At 43.0% G+C, this 27,665-nt stretch overlaps 1 protein-coding gene across 1 annotated transcript in view; it reads right to left on the bottom strand.

Annotated features, from left to right (window-relative positions):
- Window positions 1-27,665, bottom strand: part of Itpr2 (inositol 1,4,5-trisphosphate receptor type 2) — a 185,142-nt gene that overhangs the window by 29,708 nt on the left and 127,769 nt on the right. Inside the window, exons 38-48 of the mRNA XM_090325301.1 lie at window positions 24,047-24,155; window positions 21,958-22,145; window positions 19,938-20,121; window positions 18,017-18,273; window positions 17,128-17,328; window positions 15,480-15,590; window positions 14,856-14,951; window positions 12,248-12,370; window positions 6,416-6,523; window positions 2,169-2,361; window positions 518-643 (exon numbers count right to left, since the gene is read on the bottom strand). Coding sequence (XP_090181427.1) covers window positions 518-643; window positions 2,169-2,361; window positions 6,416-6,523; window positions 12,248-12,370; window positions 14,856-14,951; window positions 15,480-15,590; window positions 17,128-17,328; window positions 18,017-18,273; window positions 19,938-20,121; window positions 21,958-22,145; window positions 24,047-24,155 — 1,696 coding nt within the window. The remainder of the gene's footprint in view (window positions 1-517; window positions 644-2,168; window positions 2,362-6,415; window positions 6,524-12,247; window positions 12,371-14,855; window positions 14,952-15,479; window positions 15,591-17,127; window positions 17,329-18,016; window positions 18,274-19,937; window positions 20,122-21,957; window positions 22,146-24,046; window positions 24,156-27,665) is intronic.

The raw sequence follows: 27,665 nt of genomic DNA, 5'->3' as shown, positions 1-27,665 counted from the left end.
AATTACAAGAATGAACCACCAACAAGCATCTAACAAAACCACACCTTCTATACTGTGCAGTTTCTAAGGAAATGTCTTTGAACACAATACTTGCAGTTATATTTCTAGAAAAGTTCATGACTAATTTCAAGGCAAATTAAATACTAGATGGTAAGCCAAGCATTGGTGTTTCACATGTGCAATCCTGATTCTCAAGATGCTGAAATAGAAGGACAGAGGTTCAAAGCCAGCCTGGATAGTGGAGATCCTCATCTCTAATTAATCAGTAGAAGGCCAGAGTGAGGACTGGCTCAAGTGGTAGAATCAGTTTGAGGCATAAAAGCCAAGGGCATATTGAAGCCCTTTTCTTTAATCCCAATTACTGGCGCGCGCACGCGCACACACCCACACACACACATACACACACACACACACACAGAAGGAAGTTCCTCAGTTTCTCTAGTTTAGAAGCGCTATGTCACTTCAGGATTTCTTTGGAACCTGGATTCGCATCCTATGAGGAAAGATGAGCTCTTACCTTCGTCTCCATCATCTCCGAATGGGTAGAACAGGGCGACCGCGAGATTGATGAACACAGCCAGGTTAAAAGAAATGCTTCCCCACAGAGAGATGTGCCTCGAGAACCAGAACAGCACGGGGTTACCTGGGGAACAGCCAGGGCACGTGGCCAGGATGGAAAAGAACCATCAATTTCAACTCATCCTGTACTGAGGGCAGGTTGGTGCACTAGCAGAATCCACCAGCACCTGGCTGTGGATTTATCTGAAAAAGTTTCTTTAAAAAAATAATCCTTCTAGCCAGGTGCTGGTGGTTCACATCTGTTATCCTAGCTACTCAGGAGGCTGAGATCTGAGGATCATCATTTGAAGCCAGCGCAGGCAGGAAAGTCTGTGAGACTCTTATCTCCAATGCATCACCAGAAAGGCCCACACCTGACAATAATAATAATAATAATAATAATAATAATAATAATAGTAATAATAATCATCACTAACAGCTTTTCTATTTGACTCCTTCTTAATCTTTCTTTTTTTGGTTTTTTGCCAGTTCTGGTACTTGAACTCAGGGCTTGAGCACTGTTCTTGGGCTTTTTCCTCAAGGCTAGAACTCTACCACTTGAGCCATAGCACCACTTCTGTCTTTTTTCTATGTATGTGGTACCAAGGAATCGAACCCAGGTCTTCATGCATGCTAGGCAAGCACTCTACCACTAGTCTAACCTCCTGGCCCTCCTTCTTAATCTTATAGCCTGCTTTTCCGGTAGCTATTATTTAGTTCTATTTATTTTTGGGAGTGGGGGGGATTGGATAGTAAGACGTGAACTCAGGGCTTGCTTGGGCTTTGCTTTATTGCTCAACCACTCTACCACTTGAGCTATAACTCCACTTCCAACTTTTTGTTAATGAATTGGAGATAGGAGTCTCCTGAAGTTTTCTACCAAGGCTGGTTTTGAACCATGACCCTTAGGTCTCAGACTCCTGAGTATCTGGGATTACAAATGTGATCCACCATTCACCAATACTAGACTCAGAGAAGATACATGAGTAGTAATTTCCTCCTATGTGATCCCCCACTTATCCCTGTATCCATGGTAACATGAACTCTAGACTGGTGACGCTCCCACACTCTAAAGACAGAAATCCCTAGTGGAGGTGAGCCGCTCATAAAAATTCCTACAACACCAAGTTTCGTGGAAATCGCAGTCTCAGCACTGCAGCACAGTTACTGCTCTCTGGAAACTACCGATTTATGACATTTTAAATGGTAATGTATCCTGATAAGCTGGTGGGTTTGGAAGAATTTACATCCGGCCACGCCTGTAATCCCAGCCACTCAGGAGGCTGAGATCTGAGGGTCACAGGTTGAAACCAGTCTGGTAAAAAAAAAAAAATAATAATAACAAACACAAAAAAAAAACGTCTAAAAGACTCTTGGCTCCAATGAGCCAGCTAAAAGCTGGAAGTGGAGCTGTGGCTCAAGTGGCAGAGCACTAGCCTTGAACACAAAAAGCTCAGGGACAGTGCCCAGATCCAGGGTTCAAGCTCCATGACTGGCGCCCGCGCGCGAGCGCGCGCGTGCACACACACACACACACACACACACACACACACACACACTGCACCATTTATGCACAAATTTAGTGGCTTCAGTTAAATGAGTACACTCACTCCTGATTTTCTTCTGCCACTTCATTTCATTGTAGAGATCTTCTGTTTGCTGGAAAAAGTCGTTCACCTTGCTTCCTTGCTCGTCTCTCTCGGTGGTGTTGAACACACGGTATTTGGATTCTCGGGTGAGGAATTCACAGATGCTGGGGACAGGAAAAACGATCTGTTCCATGGTTCTGTCATGACGAACAATCTGAAAGCATGAAGAAACGAATGGGCATTTGTTCCCGCCTGTGCACAGACTGGTGTTAAATGGGTTTGGTTTGGTTTTGCCAGGTGTGAAACTTGATTGAGCTCTTGAACTCGGGGCCTGGGTGTTGTCCCTGAGCTCTTCAGCTCAAGGCCACCGCCCTACCCCTTGAACCACAACAACACTTCTGGTTTTCTGGTGGTTAACTGGAGATGAGTCTCATGGACTTTAGTGCCAGGCTGGCTTTGAACCATGATCCTCAGATCTCAGCTTCCTGAGTAGCTAGGATTACAGGTGTGAGCCACCGTGCCTGGCTTAAACAGTGTTTTGTTTTGTGTTGGTGGTGGTAAGTGTGTGTGCTGGTACTAGGACTTGAACTCTGAGCCTTTTACTCTTAGCTTTTTCCACTTGAGGCTGGTGTTCCACAACTTGAGAGCCACAGTGCTACTTCTGGCTTTTTGTTCTTTAATTGGAGATGAGAATCTCCACAGTTTGGCTGCAGGCAGGCTTCAAACTGCAATCCTCAGATCTCAGCCTCCTGAGTAGCTGGGATTATAGATGTGAGGCACCAGTGCCTGGCAGATAGATTTATTTTTATAAATGCAATGTCATTTAAGCATTTTCCTGTATGTAAATATTTACTATTTCGAAACTCTCTTGCTTGGCATTTGTGACCATTTAACTTTAGGCAGAACCCAAGTTGACAATTATGGATAGTAATGGTTTGTAAATCACAAATGGCTCTCTGTCTGTCTGTCTGTCTGTCTGTCTGTCCCCCCCTCCCCATCCCCGCTTTTCTTTCATTCTTTCTTTTTCTTGGTGCTAGTACAGGGTCTTGCTAAGCAGTGTGGTTTATTCTTATAATCCTTAGCTACTCAAGAGGCTGAGATTGGAGAATCCTGATTCAATGGCAAACAAATCCAAGAGACTCTTACCTCCATTTGATAAGCAAAAGGCCAGAAACGAGCCATGTGGCTCAAATGGCAAAGCATTAGCCTTTAACAAAAAAGCCAAGGAACAGCTGAGCACTGGTGGCTCACGCCTGTGATCCTAGCTACTCAGGACGCTCCGAGCTGAGGATCGAGGTTCAAAGCCAGCCTGGTTGGAAAAAATACCTGAGACTCTTATCTCCAATTAAGTACCAGAAAACCAGAAGTAAGAGTTACTGCTCAAAGTGGTAGCCTTAAACAAAAGAGCGTAGGGACAATGCCTAGGCCCTGAGTTCAAGCCCTACAACTGGCAAAAAAAGGGGAGGGGGGAAAGGGGAGAGGGAAGTGGGGACAAAAACATGAGAAGGGGTATCAATGGGTGAGAAGTAATGCACCTCCTACCTCACGAATGTAACTGTAACCCCTTTATACATTACCCCAACAATAAAATATAAAAATAAATAAATAAGCAAGCCAAGGGACAGTATGAGGCCCTGAGTGCCTCATACAAAATATACAAAATACAAGAAAATAAAGTAATAAAAAAATCCTGTACATAAGTTAAACAATTATGTAAAACAACTGATATGGTAGGGGACTATAAGAAAAACAGCTGGGCACTTGTGGTTCATGCCTATAATCCTAGCTACTCAGGAGGCTGAGAAGAGAGGATCACAGTTCAAAACCAGCCTGGGCCTAAAGGCCTGTGAGATTCTTATCTCCAATTAACTATCAGAAAACCAGAAGTGGTGCTGTAGCTTAAGTGATAAGAGTGTTAACCTTGAGCTGAAGAGCTCAGGGACAGTGCCCAGGTCCAGAGTTCTAGCCCCATGACAGACCCAAAAAAAGTTTATATCATCAACAGTGTCATTTAATTTACAAAAGATAAAAAATGTAATGAAGAAATTGAATCAGCTCTGTAGGTCAAGCTATTCTATCCAGTCAGGAAATGTTGTGTTTAATTCTGGCAGTCATGTTTTCACAACCATACTCCAAGATGAGAGGTGATTGGACAGAATTGGACATGGGTTCATGCGAGTTCAAATATGTCTATTTTTTCCCACATATGACTCAACAAAGGTTTATTTGATTTCTTTGGTGAATTGACGTGGGAGAAAATCGAAGTGAAAAGGAAGCCTTGAACCCCCAAAGTCTAAGTGCCCAGATGTTAGTAATGACAAAGGCTCTTTAGGTGGCAGGAATAATTATATCTGCTCTCTCCCCAAGTGGAACCTGTATCTTAGACTTAAAATCAAGCTGTAAGGTGGCTCATATCTGTCATCCTAGCTACTCAGGTGGCTAAGATCTGAGGATCAACGTTCAAAGCCAGCCCGGGCACAAAAGGACCTGAGACTCTTACCTCCAATGAACCTCTAGAAAACAGGGAAGTGGGGCTTGGCTCAAGGGTAGGGTGGTAGCCTTGAGCTGAAGAGCTCAGGGACAACGCCCAGGCCGAGTTCAAGCCCCATGACCCACCAAAAAAAGAAAAAAAGAAAGAAAGAAAGAATTAAAATCAGAAACAGGATGTTTACAGGGTGATAGTAGGTCTGAGACTCTTCCTACATAACAAGTCATACGTTTATGGCAGATAAACTGACCTTCAATAGTATCAATTGGCATAATTATGTTCTACTCACCTTGTGTAGTAGGGTTTTATTTTTGGGTGGAGGAGGCTGGCCCTGAGGCTTGAACTCAGAGCCTGGGCACTGTCCCTTATTTACAATCAACTAACACTCTGCCATTTGAAATACAGCTCCGTTTGTGGCTTTTTTTTTGGTCAGTTGTGGGGCGTGAACTAAGGGCTTGGGGGAAATCCCTGAGTCTCGTTCTGCTCAAGGCTTCCACTCTTATCACTTGAGCCACAGCACCACTTAGGGTTTTTGAGTGGTTCATTGGAGATAAGAGAATCTCAGGGACTTTGTTCCCCAGGCTGGCTTTGAACCATAATCCTCAGATCTCAGCCTCCTAAGTAGCTAGGATTATAGGCGTGAGCCACTGGTGCCAGTTCACTCCCAGCTTTTTGATGATTACTTAGAGATGGGAGTCTCCAAAGTCTTTCCTGCCTGGGCTGGATTCGAACCATGATCCTCAGATCTCTGCCTCTTGAGTAGCTAGGATTACAGGTGTGAATCACCAGTACGTGGCTTCACCCTGTTTAGTTTTATAAACACAAACATATAAAGGATATAAATACAAATACCTGATCCTGTGTCAAGTTGGAGAGAGTTGAGATATACGTGCAGCTAAAAATATTCCTTTATGATCAATACTGGTTAAATCAATGAAGACTGGAAGTAAGAAGGGGAGATTCATTGAAAAGGGCCTGGGTGCTACGTTGTGTGTGAACATGAGAACTAGTGTGTCTGTGGAGAACTGAGTGTCAAAACTCTAATGTTCAATAACGTCTGTTTAGAAGATAATTATGGCAGGTAATCTGTTATAATACTGTAAGAGCTGACTAATAAAACTGTAGAATTTAGTGGGGCATAAGTGACTCACACCTGTAATCCTAACTGCACAGGAGGCTGAGATCTGAGGATCACAGTCTGAAGCCAGCCAGGGCAGGAAAGTCTGTGAGACTCCTATTTCCAATGAACCACCAGAAAACTGGATGTGGAACTGGGACTCAGAGTGGTAGAGCACTGGCCTTGAGCAGAAAAGTAAATGCTTCTGTGTGTGTGTGTGTGTGTGTGTGTGTGTGAGAGAGAGAGAGAGAGAGAGAGAGAGAGAGAGAGAGAGAGAGAGAGAGAGAGAGAGGCAGAGAGAGACAGAGAGAGAGAGAGACAGAGAGAGAGACAGAGAGAGAGAGAGACAGAGAGAGAACACTGAGGCGAGAGCTCAGGGCTTCGCCCTCTCTTCATTTTTACACTCAAGGCTGGCACTCTACCACTAGAACCACAGCTCCACATCCAGCTTTTTGGTAATCAACTGGAGATTAGTCTCAAGGCCTTTCCCACCCAGGCTGGCTTCGAACCTTGATCCTCACATATCTCAGCCTCCTGAGTAGCTGGAATTATAGGTGTGAGCACAGCACCTGGCTTAGACACCATCTATTCATATATATTTTTCAGTTCAGCTCACTCAACGTGGCTCCATCTCTCCAGAAATAAAACTACAAGAGTGGCTACCTCGATCTGGGCGGTGTGATTGGCGTAATGCTTCAAGGCTTCGTCTCCTTCATCCGGTTCAGATCCTGGTTTCAGCATGTGTTGTAGCAGTTTATTGTGGCGAGCCAACTGTGGAGGGGGGAGTGGGAAGAATTTCTAAAAATTAGGTTTTGTTTGTAAAGGTTCTAAGGAGGTCCAAAAGAGAATGATTAATGCGTAGGACTTATATAGGGCTTGATTATTAAGGAAGTATCAGAAAGTGGCATTTCGAATTGAAAATGCTAACAGATATAATAAGCCAAGTTCTGATGGTTAAGATCTGTAATCCCAGCTATTCAAGAGGCTGAGATCTGAGGATTATGGATCAAAGCCAGCAGGAAAGTCCTCTGCTATCCAATGAACCATCAGGAGGCCAGAAGTGGAGCTGTGGCTTAACTGGTAGAGCTCCAGCTCTGAGCACAAAAGCTCTGGGACTATGGTCCTGAGTTCAAGCCCCTGGGCACCAACCTTGTGCAATCTAGGGACAAAACCCAGGCCCTGAGTTCAAGCCCCAGAACCAATGCATGTGTGCGTGCATGCATGTCTGAATACACTCACACATACACACACACACACACACACACACACACACACACACACACACACACACACACAGAGAATTTTAAACAGAATTAAGAAATGTCCCAATGATTCTGAAGTATGTGAAAATGGTACAACACAGGGATTTTTTTTGTTTTTGTTTTTTTTGTCCAAATTTGCAAAATGTTCAACCCAACTTCATAGAAATCAATAAATATATAAAGCCAATATCTTTCAAAATATTTAAATCCATGTCTATGCAAGCCTATTAAAAAGATCCTGAACAATAACCACTGTGAACCAGACTTTCAGTTCTTAGCGAGGGGTTCTCTCCAAAGTATGTTTTGTTTAGACAAATTAGTGTATTGCACACTTGGCCATGTACACACTCTTTCATATGACATTTTTTTAAAAGAAGGAAACAAGAAAAAAAGAAGCAAGAGAAACAGCTCCCAAAATAGGGATAGTGATTTTACTGCTGCATTTAAAAAAAAAAAACTTGTATGTGTGGTGTGTGTGTGTGCATGCACGCATGCACACGTAAACATACGTATGCTAGTACTGCGGCTTGAACTCAAGGCCTCATGCTTTTTGCTTGGCTTTTTCTCTAAAGGTTGGCGTTCTATCATTTGAGCCCCAGCTCCACTTTGAACTTTTTCTGGTTAACTGGAGATAAGAATCTCATGGACTTTTCTGTCTAGCCTGGCTTCAAACCTTTGTTCTTGGATCTTAGCTTTCTGGGTAGCTAAGATTGCAGGTATGAGCCACCAGCACCTAAACTACTGTTTAGGGGAAAAAAAAATTATATGAAAATACAAAAGAGCCAATGAATGAGGCAGCTGTAATAATATGACGGACAAAGGCTTCTTAATTAAAATCCATGAGAAAAAAAAAGATTCATTCAAGTACTTCATTTTCAAGTAATTCCCATAAGAAATATCAGTGACAGAAGGACACATGAAAAGACAGTCATTCGTCTGGGATACAATAATTTATTCAGCAAACATTCATTGCATGATTACAAAGTCCCCAAACACGATCAGTTTGGCAAAGAATTTTCTGAATGGCAGTCATTTTTATGTCCAGTAGGACATGTTGGAAATTATCTTATAATAGGCATTAAGAACTATAAATGATTACCATCCTGTAACCCAGTAATTATACTTGCTGAAATTTATCCCAAGAATATAATCAGAGTAGCCAATAAAAGATGAATGCAACAGGATGTTAATTAGAGACTAATTTATACTATCAAGTACATCAGAAATCTAAATGTATAACAATGAGGAGTGATTAAATCAATTATGGCAGATTCAAAAGATGCACAATTAGGCAGACATAAAAATTCTGTTTTGGAAAGTCCATTTGTTGGGCTGGGGAAATGCTCAGGAAAGGAAAGAAAAGGCTTAAATTTTCATATAATCATCTGGGAGCCCATGGCTCATGCCTGTATACTAGCCAGTCAGGAGGCTGAGAACAGAAGATCAAGATTGAAAGCCAGCCTGGTAGCAAAGTCTGTGAATCTCTTATATCCCATTAAAAAGCACAAAGTGGAGATGTGGCTCAAACGGTAGAATGCAACCTTGAGTTAAAAAGCTAAAGGACAGCACTCAGGCTCTGAGTTCAAACCCCAATACTGGCACACATACAGAGAGAAACAGAGAGGGGGGTGGAATTTCATGTAAGTAATATAATCTCTCTTACAGTATGCATTCCATACTGTAATACTTTTCCATATACTTCCAAGTTCAAGTTGGCACTCATTAGAGACATAGCAACAAAATCAACAGGGAAAAGAAAAAACAGAAAGTGCTAGCTATGTGGAATCAAATAAACAATGAGGTTTAATAGATGTCACACATATACAAAGTACAGAAGTTGGCTTTGGATGATGAGAAATGACTTTCAGTAGAAAGCAACAATAAAAAAAAAATAGGAAAGCCCCGGAGCTTGTGATGCACATCTGTCATCTCAGCTACTCAGGAGTCTGAGATGTGAGGATCACAGTTCAAAGCCAGCCCAGAAGGAAAGTCCATAAGACTTTTATCTCCAGTGAAACACCAGAAAACCAGAAGTGCCACTGTGGCTCAAAGTGGTAGAGCATAAAAGCTCAAGGAAAGCACTCAGGCCATGAATTCAAGTCCTATGACTGATCAAAGGCAAGGGGGTGGAGAGGAAGGAAACAGGCTAGAAAAGATAGAGTAGACACATATAAGGAAAGCAGAAACCAGAAGTCCAAAAGACTGACAGTGCTAAGGAAGCATTTTACATGCCACCTTATTATATGAAAGTCCCTTTTTTGATGTATTTATAGTTTTATGTAAATCTAGACAAGTTGCTTCCAAAAGACATTGCTTTTTCATCATGTCAGGTGCAGGAAAGACCAAAAGCAGAACCATCTCACTTCTTTGAAAAGCATAACAACAAACACTGAAAGTGGAACAAGCATCAAAATAAACTTTATGAAAGACAATTTGAGTAACACAAGGAGGAGGAGGAGGAGGAGGAGGAGGAGGAGGAGGAGGAGGAGGAGGAGGAGGAGGAGGAGGAGGTGAGGAAAGGGAGAAGGGAGGAGGAGGAGGAGGGGGAACTGAGGGGGAGAAGGAAGGGGGGGAGGAAGAAGGGGAGGGAAGGAGAAGGGGAGGAGGAGGGGGAAGAGAGGGGAAGGAGGAGGAGAGAAGAGGAGAAACAGCAGAGGAGGAAAAGGAGGGGGAAAGGAGGAAGAGGAGGGGGAGGGGAGGGGGAAGGAGGCGAAGAAGGGGGAAGAGGAGGAAGAGGAGGAAGAGGAGGAAAAAGAGGAGGAGGAGAAGGAAGAGGAAGTGGAGCTGTGGCTCAAGTGAGCAAAAGAGTTCAGGGACAGCACCAGGCCCTGAGTTCAAGCTCCAGGACCACCACCACCAACAACAACAAAAAGAATATCTTTATAAGACAGTCTCCTTTATCACTACCACCCGCCCTGCCTCCCTGAACAATTTCAACAGCTTTCATTCTTTTCTTTTCAATTGTGCCAGCCTCAGGAGAACTGAAACTTAGAACGTTGCCTTATGGCTTATTTACTGGTGACTGGTGCTCTACCACTTGAGCCTTGCCCCCTTGCTTGGCCTTTTGCTGGTTGAGTGAATGGAGCCCTCTCCCCCCAGCCCTCCTACCGTCATCTACCCTCCACAACAGAGCCTGCCCTAATTTCCTGGTTTGCCCTTCAAAGCTTCTTAAAGTCTGTAGGGAGAGCCTGGCTCTGATGTCCCCCAGCCCACTGGATGCAAGGCTAGCCAGTTTGAACAGCTGCACAGACAAGCCTGGTTTATGAAGCCACTGATTCGTGCAATATGCAGGCATGGCGTGATGAGCTCTCAAGACAGCACCCATTAAATATCATTTGAATAAGAATAAAATAAACCTCAACAAAAGCCGAGCGCAGTGGCTCACGTCTGTCATCCTAGCTACTCAGGAGGCTGAGGTCTGAGGATCATGTGCCAGCCCAGGTACTAAAATTCATGAGACTCTTATCTCCAAATAACCACCAGAAAACCAGAAGTGGTGCTGTAGCTCAAGTGGTAGGGCGGCGGCCTTAACCTGAAGAGCTCAGGAACAACACACCCAGGCCCAGAGTTCAAGTCCCACAACTGACAAAAAAACAACAACAACAACAAAAAAAAAAACCCTCAACAAAATATACAACATCATATGGCTATATACCCATTTACTTCCCAATAAGTCTGTCTTAGAAACTTGAAAGTGCTGGTGAAATTAAAATTTATCAAGTAATATTTACCACTAATGGTAAATAGTTGGTCCGGGGGCTTGAACTCAGAGCCTTGGTGCTGCCCCTGAGCCTCTTTGTGCTCAAGGCTAGCGCTCTACCACTTGAGCCACAGTACCACTTCGGCCTTTTTCTGAGTAGTTTATTGGAGATCAGAGTCTCATGGGCTTTCCTGCCTGGGCTGGCCTCAAACCTCAATCCTCGGATCTCAGCCTCCCGACTACTTCGGATGACAGGCATGAGCCATCAGTGCTCGGCTACAAATGGGATTTTATGAGCCACAAAATGGAAATAATTCCTCCCCAAGAACTGAGAATTGAGCCTCCAAACATCTAAGGAAAAGCAATCAACTGCTTCTGTTCCATGGCGCTGTGAAGTGGAAAGTTCCAGTTCAAAGAGAAGACAGCTCCCACGCGGGGAATCCTAACCAGGTCAAAGCGTACCCCTACATCACTGGACTGCGCTCTCTGATCTTTTCTTTGTCCTCTAGCACTTCAGGGTCCTTATTTTTATTTTTTATTATTATGATAAAGATAATATACATAGGGTTTGCAGTTACATAAATCAGGTACAGGATACATTTGGGGGGGCGGGACATCGTCACCCCTTTTCTCACTCTTTCCCAGTTTTTTTTCCTCCCATCACCACCCACAAGTTGTAGAGGTCCTTTTCCACACAGTGTGCAGTGAGGACACTGCATTTGTCCACCTTTGTCCCTCCATTTCTGTGTCCCCCTCATCCTTGCAAAGGCAGATCAATGAACAAATAAGACAAAAAAAAAAAGAAAAAAGAAAATAACAATGCCAACAAAGAAAAAGCCTGTGTTTCTATTTCCTGAAGTTCACTTGGATAAATATTAATGTTTTTGCCAGGTTTGGGGCTTGAACTCAGGGCCTAGGCACTGTCCTTGGGCTTTCTCAAGGCTAGCGCTCTACCACTTGAGCCACAGTGAGCTTAAATTCAAGAGTTTTCCATGTATGTGTTACTAAGGAATCAAATCCAGGGTTCAGGCAAGCAGTCTACCACTCGGCCAAACTTCTGGCCCATAAATATGATTGTATATAATCAGATACACACAGGCATTGTGCCTTTGGTCTCGTTGTATGGGAATACCTAGGTAGCCCTGTATCATTCAACATTTCCCAGGGTATTTTAGATCTAGCTTCTGCATATGAGAAAAAACAAAACAAAAAACATGTTGTTTGTGGCTCTGAGCTTCCCTTACCTCACTTAAAACAATTTGTTCTAGGTCTATCCATTTCCCTGCATATCTGGGGGGTTTGGTTAGTTTGGTTTCTATGTTTTGCCTATTCCATAGGTTTTGACTGCGGACTGTCCCTTCCCTCTTAGTCCAACAAGTTTTTTTGGGGGGGAAAAAAAAGTAGTTTTCTGTGGCACATGCCTTGGCAGCCCCTGAAGCAGATAATCAGGTATCAGGGTTTACAACCCAAACTTCACAGGCATATGCCGAACCAGTGAAGAGACCAGATAATATAAAGATATAAAATGCATACCTGGTGGGCCAGAATGTATATGTTGTGACCAACATCTTTCGGGGAAACGCCTTCCTCTCGGCCCTCTTCCTCTCCTCGGTCACTCTCCAAGCCCTGGTAATAGGCATTCTTCATCACGTCCACCTAGAGAGAAAATGAAAACAAACACAGGAGCAGTGAGTGGGCTTACAAACACAACAGCACACACGTGATTGTGTTTACAAGTTAAAAAGCAGCGTGTCATCCCAGCTACTCAGGAGGCTGAGATCTGACGACTGCCAGTTCAAAGCCAACTCAGGCAGGAAAGTCTGTGAGCCTCTCATCTCCAATAAACCAGCAAAAAGCTAGAAGTGGAGCTGTGGCTTGAGCCAGCCTTGAGCAAAAAGTTCAGGAAGAACACTTGTACCTTGAGATCAAACCCTGGGAGGACTTCAAAAAAAAAAAAAAAAGCAGAAAGCTTCTTGATACTTAAATGCTTAGATGTTCTTGAAATATAAATATTCTCAGAAATTATATCTATTTGTCTATATATCAATCAACCTATCTATCTATCTATCTATCTATCTATCTATCTATCTATCTATCTACTGGGCTTTGAACTCAGGGCCTGTGAGTCCTCTTAGGTTTTCACACAAGGCTGGCACTCTACATTTAAGTCACAGCTCTAGTTCTGGATTTTTTTCTTATTTAACTGGAGATGAGGCTCATGGACTTTTCTACTCAGGCTAGCTTTGAACTTCCATCCTCAGATCTCTACCTTCTGTTATTTTTTTCCCAGAGCCTCTAAATCCTGCATGTAAATTGGTCAGCAAAATAGCCACGTGGATTCTCCCAGGAACTTCAGCCTTCAGATGACTTATAATTCTTGAGATTGTGTAAGAGAAATACTGCTAGACGACATCATTTTGTGAATTATGAGCCCCCCCAAGAAAGTCTCTAGATGTTCAGCACTTAAATTTAATGTTTCCTTTAGCAAACGCTTTTGCACTAAAATTTGTTGAATCTATGATGTGGAACCTATAAATATCGACGGAATGCTGTACTCACTATTACCCAAAAGCCATCTATTAATTTTTCTGGAAAATGCATTTGAATACAGTTCAGGAGAATGAGATGATTTTCTTGAGGAAAGTGCTTAGGGTGAATGAAAGTCAGTGTTTCCATAGGAGGTTTTGCAAACGGCTATAAAATACATGAAGACATGTTCAGCACCCTTAACCATAACAGAAATGCACATCAAAAACATCATTAAGCTGGGTGCCAGGTACCTGTAATCCTGGCTACTCAGGAGGCTGAGATCTGAGGATCCCGGTTCAAAGCCAGCCTGGGCATGAAAATCCGTTCTTAAAGACTCTTATCTCCAATTAACTACCAGAAAATGTGAAGTGGTGCTGTGGCTCAAATGGTAGAGCATTAGCCGTGAGCTAAAGAGCTCAGGGACAGCACCCAGGCCCAGAGTTCAAGCCCCACAACCAACACACACACACACACACACACACAAAAAACAACCATTGAGCTTCCTCTACCTCACCAGTCAGAATGGTGTCATCATCAAGAAAGCAAATAAATGACACAAGCTGGAGAGGATTGTAGGGGAAAAGGACAAAAAAAAACAACTAACAAAAGTGTGATCTGGTAGGTCACACTTGTAATCCCAGCTACTCAGTAGGCTAAGATCTGAGAATCGTGGTGCAGAGGCAGCCTGGGAAACAAAGGAAAGTTAATGAGATTGCAATGAACCACCAGAAAACCAGAAGTAGAGCTGTGGGTCAAAGTGGTAGAGTGCTAGCCTTGAGCTCACAGACAAGTGCTCAGACCCTGAGTTGAAGCCCCACAAACAGCAGAAATAAATCAATCAATCCTGAAGACGGACAGATTTACTAACAGGATACATCCCTCTTGGGACATATAGCTGAAGGGATGGAAGTGAACACACAGGTGAGATACCTGCACACCCACATTTGGAATCACAATTGTTTAAACACAGCCCATCAGTCAGCAAATGATAAAGGAAATGTGGTGCTTGGACCCAATCGAGTCTTATTTCACCATAGAAAGGAATGAAACGGTGTCATCTGTAAGAAAATGGGTAGAATGAGAGAGACTGGGCTAAGTGAAAGAAACCAGACTGAGAAAAGCCAATACCATATGTCCTCTCTCAAATGGGGAATCGGATCCCTAAATATGAAGACAGGAATGTAAAGCAGCTCTGTACCAGCTGGAGGAGTGGGAAAAGAAGAGGTTATGGAAGGAGGTAAATCCAGTAGATGAACATTTTACACATGTACAGACAGGAGGCAATGAAATCTGTTGTCCTGAGACATGGGAAGGGGGAGAGGGATTAGAGAGGGGATGGGTTTGATCAGTGCACGTGCTATATGGGACAAGAAAATAAGGACATGCAAATGATATGCTAATGAGTGGCATCTGCAAATGTCATGCAAATACACACGTGGAAACAAAGATAAAAAATCCCATTGAAAACATAAGCCCCATTGTCTGGCTGGTTCTGCTACACATCTGTAAAGGTGGATCATGATGCTAGACTTTTTTTTTTTTCCTGACACCGGCACTGTAAACTCATTTCTCTAAAGGCTACACATCTTCAACACTGTTTTAGAAATCTTACCAGTTCCCTGGGTCTCATGTTGAAAAGAATTCTCTCTGCATTCTCACTGTCATGCCTGCTTTCCATAATGGCCAGCAAAAGCTTGGAGGCGTTGTTCTGGAAATAAGAATTAAGGCACAGGTGAAAAACTGTTTGTGAAGGCACAAACTCCTACAGGGGTTTTCTTTTGTTTGTTTTGTTGGTTTTTTGTGCCAGTCCTGGGACTTGAACTCAGGGTGCTGTCCCTGATCTCCTCAGCTCCAGGCTACCACCCTATCTCTGGAACCACAGCCCACTTTCCCTTTTCTACTGATTAATTGAACATAAGAGTCTCAAGATCTTTAGTGCCCGGGCTGGCTTTGAACCCCAATCCTCAGATCTCAGCCTCCTGAGTAGCTAGGATTACAGGCATGAACCACTGTGCTCAGCCAATTTCACTTCTGATTGGGAATTTAGTAAGCCTGTTAACTTTACTATCCCATTCTGTCAATTCATTACTTGAAAACACACACACACACACACACACACACATCTGATTCACTGCTATTTACAACAGCTACTTGAAGCCGTGGAATCAATCACCTCTGAAAGCGAGGTTGATGAAGAGAACACAGCTTTTCCCCCTTGTGGGCGTGGTCATCTTACCTTGAGCTGAAGAACCAAATCCATCCGGTATTTCCCCAGAGGGTTGATGTCATTCAAGATCAAAGCAATGATAATGTCGATGCCATTCGACTCGTGAGTAGCAATACAGGTCTAGAAATAACCAAACAGGTGTAAAATCACATCTTATGGCTGACATTGCACTAGATATTAAAGGACATAAAATAATAAAGTGGCTTTAGTCTTTGGACTTTGGAAAGATGAGATTTAAGAAATGGAATTAGGCCAAGGGCTGGTGGTTCATGCCTTGCAATGCTGGCTGGTCAGGAGGCTGAGATCTGAGGATCAAGGTTCAAAACCAGCCTAGGCAGAAGAGTGGAGGAAATTCTCTTTTCTTCTTTCGTTTCTTTTTTTTTTTTTTTTTTTTTTTGGTGGTCTTGGGCCTTGAACTTAAGAGCCTGGGAACTGTCCCCTGAGCTTCTTTTCCTCAAGGCTAGTACTCTACCACTTAAGCCACAGCACCCCTCCAGGCTTTTTCCGTATATGTCGTACTGAGGAATCGAACCCAGGACTTAATGCATGCAAGGCAAGCTCTCTACCACTAGGCCACACTCCTAGCCCCCAGTCTTATCCTTAATTAATCAGCAAAAAGTCAGAAGTGCACCTAGCTGAAGTTCATGTGGTAGAGACTCATGAGAAAAAGCCAAAGGAGAGTAAGAGGCCCTGAGTTCAAGGTCCAGTGCTGGTACAAAAATAAGGGGGAGTGTCATTTGTTCAAAATGCATTGTACTCTGATGTGTGGAATTGAAACCACTTACTTGAGGAAGAGGAGGAGGAGGAGGAGGAAGAGGAAGAGGAGGAGGAGGAAGAGGGGGAGGAGGAGGAGATGGAATCAGAGTCTCACATTCTAAAAGAACAGAATTAAACTTTGTGCCTTTCTTCAGCCTAAAATCCTCAGTTTGAAGGCGAGATCTGCAATTTACTGAATCTTGGGCAGGTTGAGATACTTAATTCCTGTGTCTGATCTGTTCCGTGGCAAAATAAAAGCAATAAATCTGTAGCCCCTACATTTCCTGTGCTAGTGACAGAACTCACATGTATTTCCCACCCCAGTGCAAGCAAAGGAAATTTATTCCAGAAGACCTGGAGAGATTCACTTATAGATAAAAACTGAGCATCGGCTAAGAAACGTAATTTACCCTTCCTTAAAAAAATAAAATTCTTTTTCAGAAACTGACTTTAAACATTTTCCTGGGAATTTTCTTTTATGATGAAATTGAAAAAAAAAAAAAAAGGACAACGGCAGATTTTTGTTTTATTTTGGGGAGTACAGACTTGAACTCAAGGCCTCATGGTCTTCCCTGAGCTTCTGCACCTGAGCCTGGCGACCTACCACCTGGAGTGACACAGCTCCACTCCTGACTTTTTGCTGGTTCATTGGAGGGTCTCACAGACTCTCCTTCCTGGGCTGGCCTCAAACCTGGATCCTCAGACCTCAGCCTCCTGAGTAGAACAATCCAGTCTTTGTATGTCTAGGGGAGCCGGTGGGGGTAAGCCAAAAATGTCTGGCAAAGGAAAAAGAGGCGTGAGTATACAAGAAGTTGGGCACCCTCCTTCTGCCGCCCTCCCCTCCCCTCCCTCCTCTCTGCACTACTTGGAAAGCATGCCCTGCCGGCATTGTGCTGGTTACCTGGTTTTCATGGCACGGGCCCTGGCAATACTCGGTTAGAGTCTCCAGGGTCTGGTTGACCAGTGCTACGTTCTTCTCATTGATATACAGCCCCAAAAGGCCCAGGCCACCCGTAGTGCTCCCACAGATGCAGTCCAGAAACTGCAGCGTCTGGCAGACCAGGTTATAATTCGTCTTGTTTTTCTGATTCCTCAAGAAGTTCTGCGGAGTGCAAAGACAACATATCCAAGGAGTTGAAAATAAAACAAAACCACCAACAACCACTGGGGGGGTTATGATTTGGAATTCTGTGTGTGTGTGTGCGTGTGTGTGTGTGTGTGTGTGTTGTAACTCAAAAAGATTCCCATAATAGAGTACCACCTGGACATCATATATGAAGAATATATATTTATTAGGAATAAATATTCATATGCTGGCATTGTGGAGAAAGGGGAAAGCTGTCTCAACTAAGGCTTTTCCTGGTTTTACAATCCGGTCCATGTATTATTATTATTATTATTATTACTATTATTTGATGCCTCCTATCCTTTTTCATTCTAGTTGCTTTTGGGACATAGGATCTTGCTGTTTTTTTCTAAGTCTACCTTGGACTGCGATCCCCCTCTTTGCAACACAGTCAGGCACTGGACCACTTGAGCTGTGCCTCCCACCCTTTTTCCTATATTTTATATTTTTTAAAAAAATAAAAAGTTATTATAAAGGTGATATACAAAGGGGCCTAGGTACTTTTCAGATATTTGGTCTTCCTTTTTCCCCTGCCTCCAGAATCAGCTTATTCTTCATCTATGATATCCTTGGAGCTCTTGGGACTCGTGTGCATGAGCGGGGCTCACTGTGACTACAACAGACTGTCCTCAGGTGCTCACACCCAGTGCAGCCATTCTCGTACCTGTAGCTCCCGGTTGTGATTTTCGCATAGCAGCTGCAGGAACCTCAGGATGGGCTGCACCATGGCCACTGTGGGGCTCATGCTGATTTCCTCCGTGGACTTTTCCTCTGCGTTGCCTGGCTCCAGTCCAGCTCCTATGAGATCCATTTCGGGATCCATCTCTCTTCGGTACACGCAGTAGGCTTTGGAGGTGGCAGAGGATGCCTCACTTAACTGTCCTTTCATCCCCTCTTTTAAATGGAGCCCTGGATCTCTGACTGAAAATAAAGTCAGAAAAACAGTCATATTTCTTTTTCTTTTTGGCCAAATCTCTGACTTGAACTCAGGGCCTGGGCGCTGTCCCTGAGCTGCTTTTGTTCAAGGCTGGCGTTCTACCACTTGAGCCACAGCACCACTTGTTGCTGGTTGGTTGGAAAGGCTGGCCTCAAATTGGGATCCTCAGATCTCAGCCTCCTGAGTAGCAAGGATAATGGGCATGAGCTACCAGCACCCCATCCAAGTGAACCAGGGACCCACATTCTCAAACAACATCCTCACACTTGTAATCCTAGCTACTCAGGAGGCTGATATGTGAGGATCAAGGTTCAAAGCCAGCCCCAGCATGAGAGTCTGTGAAATTCTTATCTCTAATGAACCAACAGAAAACCAGAAGTGGTGCTGTGGCTCGAGAGGTAGAGTACTAGCCTTGAGCTGAATTGCACAGGGACAGTGCCCAGGCCCAGAGTTCAAGCCCCAAGATCTACCTCCCCCCCCATCATCTGACAAGAATTACAACATGGTAGCTGAGGGCTGGTGACTCATGCGTGTAATTCTAGCTACTCAGGAGGCTGAGATATGAAAATCATGGTTCAAAGCCAACCCAGGCAAATCTCAAGAGATTCTTATCTCCAATGAACCAGCAAAAAGCCAGAAGAAGAGCTGTAGTTCAAATGGTAGACTGCCAGCCTTGAGTGGAAAGGCTAATCAAGAGTAATAGGCTCTGAGTTCAAACCCCAGTACTGGCACAAAAACATGGTTTCAAGGACTTGTACCTCCCAGTTCACGCCACCAAGAAATCAAGTGTGTTTCATGTTACTGTATGATTTATGTGAGTCTTGAACTCAGGGCCTGGGCACTCTTCCTTGGCTTTTTTTTTTCTTTTCTTTTTCTTTTTTTTATTTTTCCTAAAGCTGATGCTTTACCACTTGAACCATAGCTCTATTTTTTTTTGGCTTTTTGGCGGTTCACTGGAAATAAAAGTCTCGCAGACATTTCTGCCCAGGCTGGCTTTGATCCATGATCCACATATCTCAGCCTCCTGATTTGCTGGGGTGACAGGCATGACACCAGTGCCTGCCTAATTTGTCTTTCATTTTGGCATCTCTTTCAGATTTCATTCTCCAACTACACATGGATTATTTACTCTCTCTCTGTCTCTCTGTCTGGGGCTTTCAGGGATAATTTCTCCCAGGCACACTTCTAGATGGATAAAGCCACTGTGCAGATCTCAGCTTTGACATCAATGACCAAGTCTGGGAAGTGACTTTAGGCTCACCACTCCACTCCCCAGTGTCCCAACCACGAATCTTCAAGCTCCAGTCTCCAAATCCCTCCTCCTCTGTCTGTGAGTTTTGGATGGCAGATTCGAGCCAGCCCTATTCCTCGCTACCCTTATTTCAAAGATGGTTCCCCTACACAAGATGAATTTAACACATGAATTCACCGATGATCAAAGCATGACTTCCACAGAGACCCTGTGTACTTCCCACCATAGAAGATTCACCAAACAGTGATTAGTGAAGATTTAGCCACTGACAGCTCTCTACCTAAGAACAAAAAGATCCATGGATGTTTCCTGTTTCGAATTAGCTTGGTGCCTTTTCTCCCTCCCTCAATCGTTTTTCACCTCCCTCTCTGCCCCTGAACTTCAATCGTTCTTTACCTCTCATCCGGGCTCCAGTCGTCAGCAGCTCATGCTCATTCTCCCTTTTTTTGCTCCCCAAATCTATGGTATTGACTGTCACTGTGGATCGGATCTCTTTCTGGGCAGCCTTCATTCGATCGTAGAGCACTTTGAAGAACTTTTCCGACTTTTTCTGCTCGTGCAACTGCTGATAGAAAGAATACTGCAAAAAAAAAAAATATATATATATATATATATAAGAAAATGCTCATCATCCATGCTCATAAAGGAAATGCAAATAAAAACAATCTATGATGGGATAGATACTCTATACACATAATGTGGTATAGATACGTATCTGTGACATGCAAACCCTCAGCTTCATTTTAATTATGTCCTAAAATTTATGTGCCAGTGATTGTATATAGAGATTCCCTTCCTGAATACTTGTTTGTTAGATATGACATTTGAAATATGATGTAAAAATCAATGTTAATAAAATCTTTCAATAAAAAAGAGAGAACACTGCAAGAACACCTATGAGAAGATGTCACTATCTGATGGGGGTAGTATTTTATGTTTAAAGTAAACCTATGAATTTGAGATCAAAAGTTGCTTCCCATTATGACTTTATAATGTGGTAATTGCTCAGTCTTGGATGCTATATAAAGTGTACCTGCCCAACACTGGTTCCTGTAATCCCAGCTACTCAGGAGACTGAGATAAGATCACAGTTCATAGCCAGCCACGGTCAGGAAAGTCTGTGAGACTCTTGTATCGGAGGGACCAGCACAAAGCTAGAAGTAGAGCTGTGATTCAAACGGTAAAACACCAGCCTTGAGCAAAAGAGCCAAGGAAGAACGGGAGGCTGTGAGTTCAGTACACACACACACACACACACACACGCAAGCACGCGCATGCACTATGAGCTGATGGTAAGTAACAGAGTGATTTTGTTTCCTCTTTACAGTACATCTAATTTAGCTTGGGTTGCTGTGGCAACCTCACTCCTGAGTGCCCAGGAATAAATGGGTCCTGACTTTCTTTGCACACTTCATCAGCTACGCTGCTTCACATAGGGCCTGCAACAAATCCGACTTAAAATCATTCCCGCCTCATAGTGAATACCGAAGGCCCAGTGACATATATCTTAGCATGATGCGGGATACTGGATCCCAGGACTGTCAGGTCCAGGCATTGTCTCCACGGATCAGAATGAGAGCCAGAGAGAGACAGAGGTGGGGAGGTGACACAGGCCAGAGATGATAGAATTTGAAGTCGGTGGGAGAGACGATCGACGCTGATAATGAAGTAATGACTCAGGCACACTTCACAGAAGAGGACAGATGGATAGAAAAACTTCATGAAGCATCCAGGTACTGGTGGCTCACTTCTCTAATCCTAGTCACTCAGGAGGCTGAGATCTTGAGGATCAAGGTTCAAAGCCAGCCCAAGCAAGAAAGTCAGGAGAGTCTTATCTCCAAGTAAGCAGCAAGCGAAATGCTAAAAGCAGAGCTGTGGCTCAAGTGGTAGAGCACCAACTTTGAGCACAAAAGCTCAGGGACAGCGACCAGGCTCTGAGTTTGGGCCTCAAGATTGGCACACACACACACGCACACACACACACACACGATACTCACTAAACACTATGTTGAAAATGAACTCTATAACTTGTAGATGGGGATGGGAGGGAAAAACTGGGAGGAAAAGTTGGGGAAGTGGAGACATTGTTCAAAAAGAAATGTTACTCATTACCTGACTTATGCAATTGTCACCCCTCTGTACATAACACCTTTATAATAACAATAAGGATGATTAAACAATTTTGAAAGAGAGAGAGAAAGGAGGAAGGGAGGAAGGGAGGGAGGGAGGAAGGAAGGAAGAAAGGAAGGAGAAAAAGGAGAGAATGGGAGGGAGAAAAGGAAGGAGGAAGAAGAGGAGGGAGGGGGGAAGAGGAAAAAGGGAGGAAGGGAGGGAGGAAGGGACGGATGGGTGAGGAGAGGGAGGGAGAGAAGAAGAGAAGGAAGGAAATACAATGTTATGATGGATAAACCAGTACCTGTGTTTGTGTATTTCCTCCTTCAAGCAAGGCAATGCCCAGTAAAACGCCTTCGGAGAAAATGCGGTCGTTTTTGGTGTTCACAATCACGTCCGTGACCAGTTCCGAGGCGCCTTCTTTATCTAGCAGACACTGGATATCACACATTAAGATGCCCGTCTTCTCTGCCTCGGGTCCAGAAAAGCTTCCTGCGGTTATGAAAAAAAGACACCAATGGCCATCAGCTGGGTATAGTGGTTCACCCCTGTAATTCCAACTCCAACTAGGTGAGGAGAATCGCAGTTCAAGGCCAGCCCAATCAAACAAAATGTGAGGCCCTCATCTCAACAGACAAGGCTAGGTATCGTGGATCCCACCTGCCATCTGAGTGTCCACAGGAAGATGAGGTGAGCTCATAGAGAAAATCAGACATGCTCTCAAAACTAGACAAATTAAAAAGGATGGAGGTGTGCTTCAAGTGGTACAGTGTGAGTCTGGAAGGTGTGAGGCCCCGAGTTCAAATCTCAGTACTGCCAAATATACATACAAGTAGTAAATAAATAAACCTTAATTGCAGTCATTATACAATGTATCTTCAAAGTCTTAAGCCATAAGAGTATCTATCATTGAGACTTTTCCCCTAAAGTATAATAGAAACTTAAGTTATATATATATATATATATGTGTGTGTGTGTATATATATACACATATACCAAGCACATTGGCTCACACCTGCCATCCTAGCTACTCAGGAGGCTGAGATCTGAGGATCACAGTTCAAAATCAGCCCAGGCACTAAAGATCATGAGACTCTTATCTCTAATTAACCATTAGAAAATAGAAAGTGGTGCTGTGGCTCAAGGGGTAGGGTAGTAGCCTTGAGCTCAAGAGCTCAGAGTCAATGCCCAGGCCCAGAGTTCAAGCCCCATAGTGACCAAACAATAAAAAGTAAAAAATAAAAAATAAAAAGAATATATATATATATATATACAAAAACCAAAATGATCAAAACTTTATAAGATGGGACTTTTTATTATTAAATGTCTGAAACCTGTAATTAAAAATAATTATGTAATTTTTCTTCTTAAGAAACAACTTTAAAAACAGAAAACTAGTTTTTATTTTTGTCCATTATGCAGATAGTAAGGAACTCTTGAGCTAATGTCATGTTAATGTTAAACCATCATTTAGTTTAATAGTTTTCCAAAGCCACAAAGCAAACTGAATTAAAACTCTCAAAGCTGTTATCTCATGAAATTACTCAAAATCTCATGAATAACCTCGTGTGTGTGTGTGTGTGTGTGTGTGTGTGTGTGTATGTGTGTGCGCGCAAATTGGGCATGTGGGGCTTGAACTCAGGATCTGGATGCTGTCACCGCACTCTTTTGCTCAAGGCTGGTGCTCTACCACTCAAACCACAGCTCCACTTCTGGCTTTTTAGTGTTCAATGGGAGATAAGAGTTTCACTGACTTTTCCTGGCCGGGCTGGTATCAAACTGAAGTCCTTCAGATCTCAATCTCCTGAGTAGCTGGGATTACAGGCATGAGTTACAGGCATCAGACTTTCATCACATTACAACTATTGTTGTAATGGGGTTTGAACTTTGGGCCTCACCCTCAGCCAAACTGCACATTATCAACAGTGGTTTTCAGTAGATCTTTTACATTTGTGCCAGTGACATGATAAAATATCATGAGGACCCGGAGCATGGTGGCTCACACCTGCAACCCTAGCTACTCAGGAGACTGAGATCTGAGGATTGAAGTTCAAAGCCAGCCTGGGTACTAAAGTCTGTGAGACTCTTATCTCCAATTAACCACCAGAAAACCGGAAGTGGCGCTAGCCTTAAGCTGAAGAGCTCAGGGATGGTGCCCAGAACCAGAGTTCAAGTCCCATGAGTGACCAAAAAGAAATATATATTATTGTATGTAATATATGTATATAACATATTAAATATATAAAATATATGATATGTGTATGTAACATATTAAATATATTACATATAATATTATATATTATATAATATATATTGTATATATATTATATATAAACATATATAATATATATAGTATATATCTCTCTCTCATGAGAACTTGTGAGCAGCCTCACCTCCAGCTTGTGGGGTCTTGGCATAGCCCCCCGACAGGGGCCCATTCCCACTGACTCCGTAATCTCCTTTAAAGTAGCGATTCAGGAGTATTTTTCTTAGTGTACTGCCCTGAGAAGAAAAAGGAATTCATTTTAACATATCTTTTCAATGGTCAAATGAAATGAAAAACAATTCACACACACTCACTTTCACCGGCCACCCAAAACTGACATCATAAAAGAAAACCAGTTCTAAAGCCTCCCCTTTAATCTTCATCTAAGCCACTACTGACGTTTGGTTACAAGCCAGGTGTAGAAAAGGAATGGTATATAATGGACAGGAGACGTAAAATGATTTCTGATTTGAATTTGTCAGTGATAATTGTGGTTAACGCCTGAGGCAGAATACAATTATCTTCTGCTGTCTGGATTTATTTTTTTCTCATTTTTTAAATATTTTTATTGTAATTAATAGAAGGATTACATTATATTTGCCAGATAGAAGGTACATTAATTCACGTACATTGATACCCTTTCACATGTCTTGGTCCCCATTTCCCTTCCCCCATCCCCACCCCTCATCTTGTTTTCCCCCCTTCCTTACCCAATTTCAAATAACCAAATACAAATATATCCAATATATCAGATATCAAAGTAAGATACTGTAACAATATGAGATAATCAAGGGATAGCAAAAGAGATGAGAGATAACAGAGTACATTAAGGACAACAATCACTCATTATATGGTTTTTGTTTCTATATCCTAGAGGTCCTTTCATTTAGCGTCATACTATATGGCCTTAGGTATCTAGGTTTTGCTCTATTGCAAATCTCTGCTAGGAGAGCCCAGGGTTTCTACTGATTATGACAAATGAGGGAAACCATTGAGCCTATGTTCCTTTGAGTCTGGCTTACTTCACTTAATATGATTTTTTCTAAGTCTTTCCATTTCCTAACAAATGGGGCGATGTCGTTCTTTCTGACAGCAGCATAGAATTCCATTGTGTACAAATACCACATCTTGTTGATCCACTCATCAACTGAGGGACATCTGGGTTGGTTCCATATTTTGCTATGGTAAATAGTGCTGCAATGAACATTGTTGTGCTAGTGGATTTAGTATGCCCTTGTTTCTGGATGATTTGGTAAATGCCTAGTAGTGGAATTGCTGGGTCATAGGGGAGCTCTATGTTTAGTCTTTTGAGGAACTGCCACACTGCTTTCCATAGTGGTTGAACAAGTTTGCACTCCCACCAGCACTGTAGTAGTGATCCCTCCTGGACACATCCCCTCCAGCATCTGTTGTTACTAGTTTTCTTGATCCTGGCCATTCTAACTGGAGTGAGGTGGAATCTTTAGAGTTGTTTTGATTTGCACTTCTTTTATGACCAGAGATACTGAGCATTTCTTCATGTGTCTATAGGCCATTTTTGTTTCTTCTTCAGAGAAGACTTATAACCATAGGTCAAGAAACGAGCCTTTGACTAGAACACAATGATGTACTAATTCTCATTGATTACAATGGTGAGAAATGATGGTTTTTATAAATATAATAAATGTTTTGCTTATAATAAGAATCATGACTATAGCAAAACTAACAAGAATAGGCCGGGACTGGTGAGTCACCCGTGCAATCCCAGCTACTCAGGAGGCAGAAATCTAGGAAGATTGTGGTTCAAACCTAGTTCAGGCAGAAAAATCTGCAGAGTCTCATCTCTAATTAACTATCAAAAAGGCCAATCTAGTGTGGCTCAAGTGATGGAAAAGCCAAGCAAGTGTACAGAGAACCTAAGTTCAAACTCCAGTATTGGTGCGCACACACACACACACACACACACACACACACACACACACACATACACTACTTGGAAACAAGTAACAAGTTGTATGTATTTGTTCATTTATTGGTGCCAAGCCTGGGTTTTGAACTCAGGACCTAGGTGCTATCCCTGAGCTTTTATGCTTAAGACTAGATTTCTACCACTTGAGCCACAGCTCCACTTCCAGCTTGTGTGTGTGTATGTGTGTATGTGTGTGTGTGTGCAAGTGTGAGATTAATTAGAGATCAGAGTTTCTGGAACTTTCTTGCTTGGGCTGGCTTGGAACCATGATCCTCAGATCTCAGCCCCCTGAGTAGCTGGGATGACAGGCGTGAGCCACCCACAACTTAAATGTGAGCTTCAGTCTCTTCCCTGCTTTTTATACTGGGTCTTTAAGTGACCTTGTATGTTCATTTTTTAACCTTGCATTGCTTCAAAAGCCAGTTCCTACTTTTATTTACACTAAAATTTCTGTTAAAATAATTTTTTATTTTTATTTTTTATTGTGATCAATAGAAGGGTTACATTATATTCACCAGATAAAAAAATAATTTATATCTTTAAGTTCAAATGAGATTGACAGATGAAGAAAGTTTGCGTTTGTGTATATGCTGGGATTTGAACTTGGGAACTTGCGCTCTTGCTTGGCTTTTTGTTTGTTTTGCTGAAGGCTGGTGCTCTACCACTTGAGCCACACTTCTACTTCCAGCTTTTAGGTGGGTATTTGGAGATAAGAATCTCATAGCCTTTCCTATCTAGGCTGCGTTGGCTTGAATCTTAATGGTCAGATATCAGCCTCGAAGTAGCTAGGATTATAGGCATGAGTCACAGTGCTCTAGAAACCATTAAAACACTTTCCCAGGTTAATGTATTCATATTCCAAATCCTTCATAGCAACATCTCTGATGCTCTGGTCATAAAATGCAGACGTAGACAGAATTTATCTGAACTTTTCAGATATTCATAAATAAATATGCACAACAGAAATCATGCTCCAGAGATATGTGGAGGGAGAAGAGAGGAGGGGAAGCTGCAAGAGTCCCAGCTCCTGCACAGAGTGGGGTGGTCACCCCTCATCTTTAAAACAATGTACACTGGGCCAGGAGCATAGCCTAGTGGTAGAGTGCTTGCCTAGCATGCACAAAACCCTGGGTTCTATTCCTTGGTACCACAAACACAGAAAAGGCTGGAAGTGGCACTGTGGTTCAAGTGGCAGAGCACTAGCCTTGAGGAAAAAGTGTCCAAGGACAGTGCCCAGGGCCCTGAGTTCAGGACTCAGGACTGGAAAAAAAAAATGTAGACCGACAAGGAAATACACACAAAACCAGAATCATGGGCCAGGAGTTTGGCCTAGTGGTAGAGTGCTTGCCTAGCATGCACGAAAACCCAGGTTCAATTCTTCAGTACCACATACACAGAAAAAGCCAGAAGTAGTGCTGTGGCTCAAGTGATAGAGCTCTAGTCTTGAGAAAGCCCAAGGACAGTGCTCGGGCCCTGAGTTCAAGCCCCACAACTGAAGAAAAAAAAAAGCAGAGTGAGCTTGTTCCTTCGTGTTATGGCTATTATTTTGAGCAGACGCAGGAGCAATTACATTCACACATTATAATGAGTTGGCCTGCTTTCACCAACTCAGTCAACCAACTCTGAGAGCATTCATTAACAACGCTCCACCAGCAATGGACAAAGGCCCAGGGGCTACGCTCCTCAAAGCCAAGGCCCCTTCCAACCCTGCACTTCTCCCCACATCCGCTTCACCCTTATAATCTGGCATGACGACTTTGTCAGCCATGGCACACGAGATACCATTCGCACTGCAGCT

The sequence above is a fragment of the Megascapheus bottae genome, chromosome 37, assembly GCF_031878675.1.
Source record: "Megascapheus bottae isolate mThoBot1 chromosome 37, mThoBot2.hap1, whole genome shotgun sequence".
In the NCBI taxonomy this organism is placed as follows: domain Eukaryota; kingdom Metazoa; phylum Chordata; class Mammalia; order Rodentia; family Geomyidae; genus Megascapheus; species Megascapheus bottae.
Note: the sequence above shows the minus strand (reverse complement) of the source record. Positions and strands in the feature narration are given on the sequence as shown.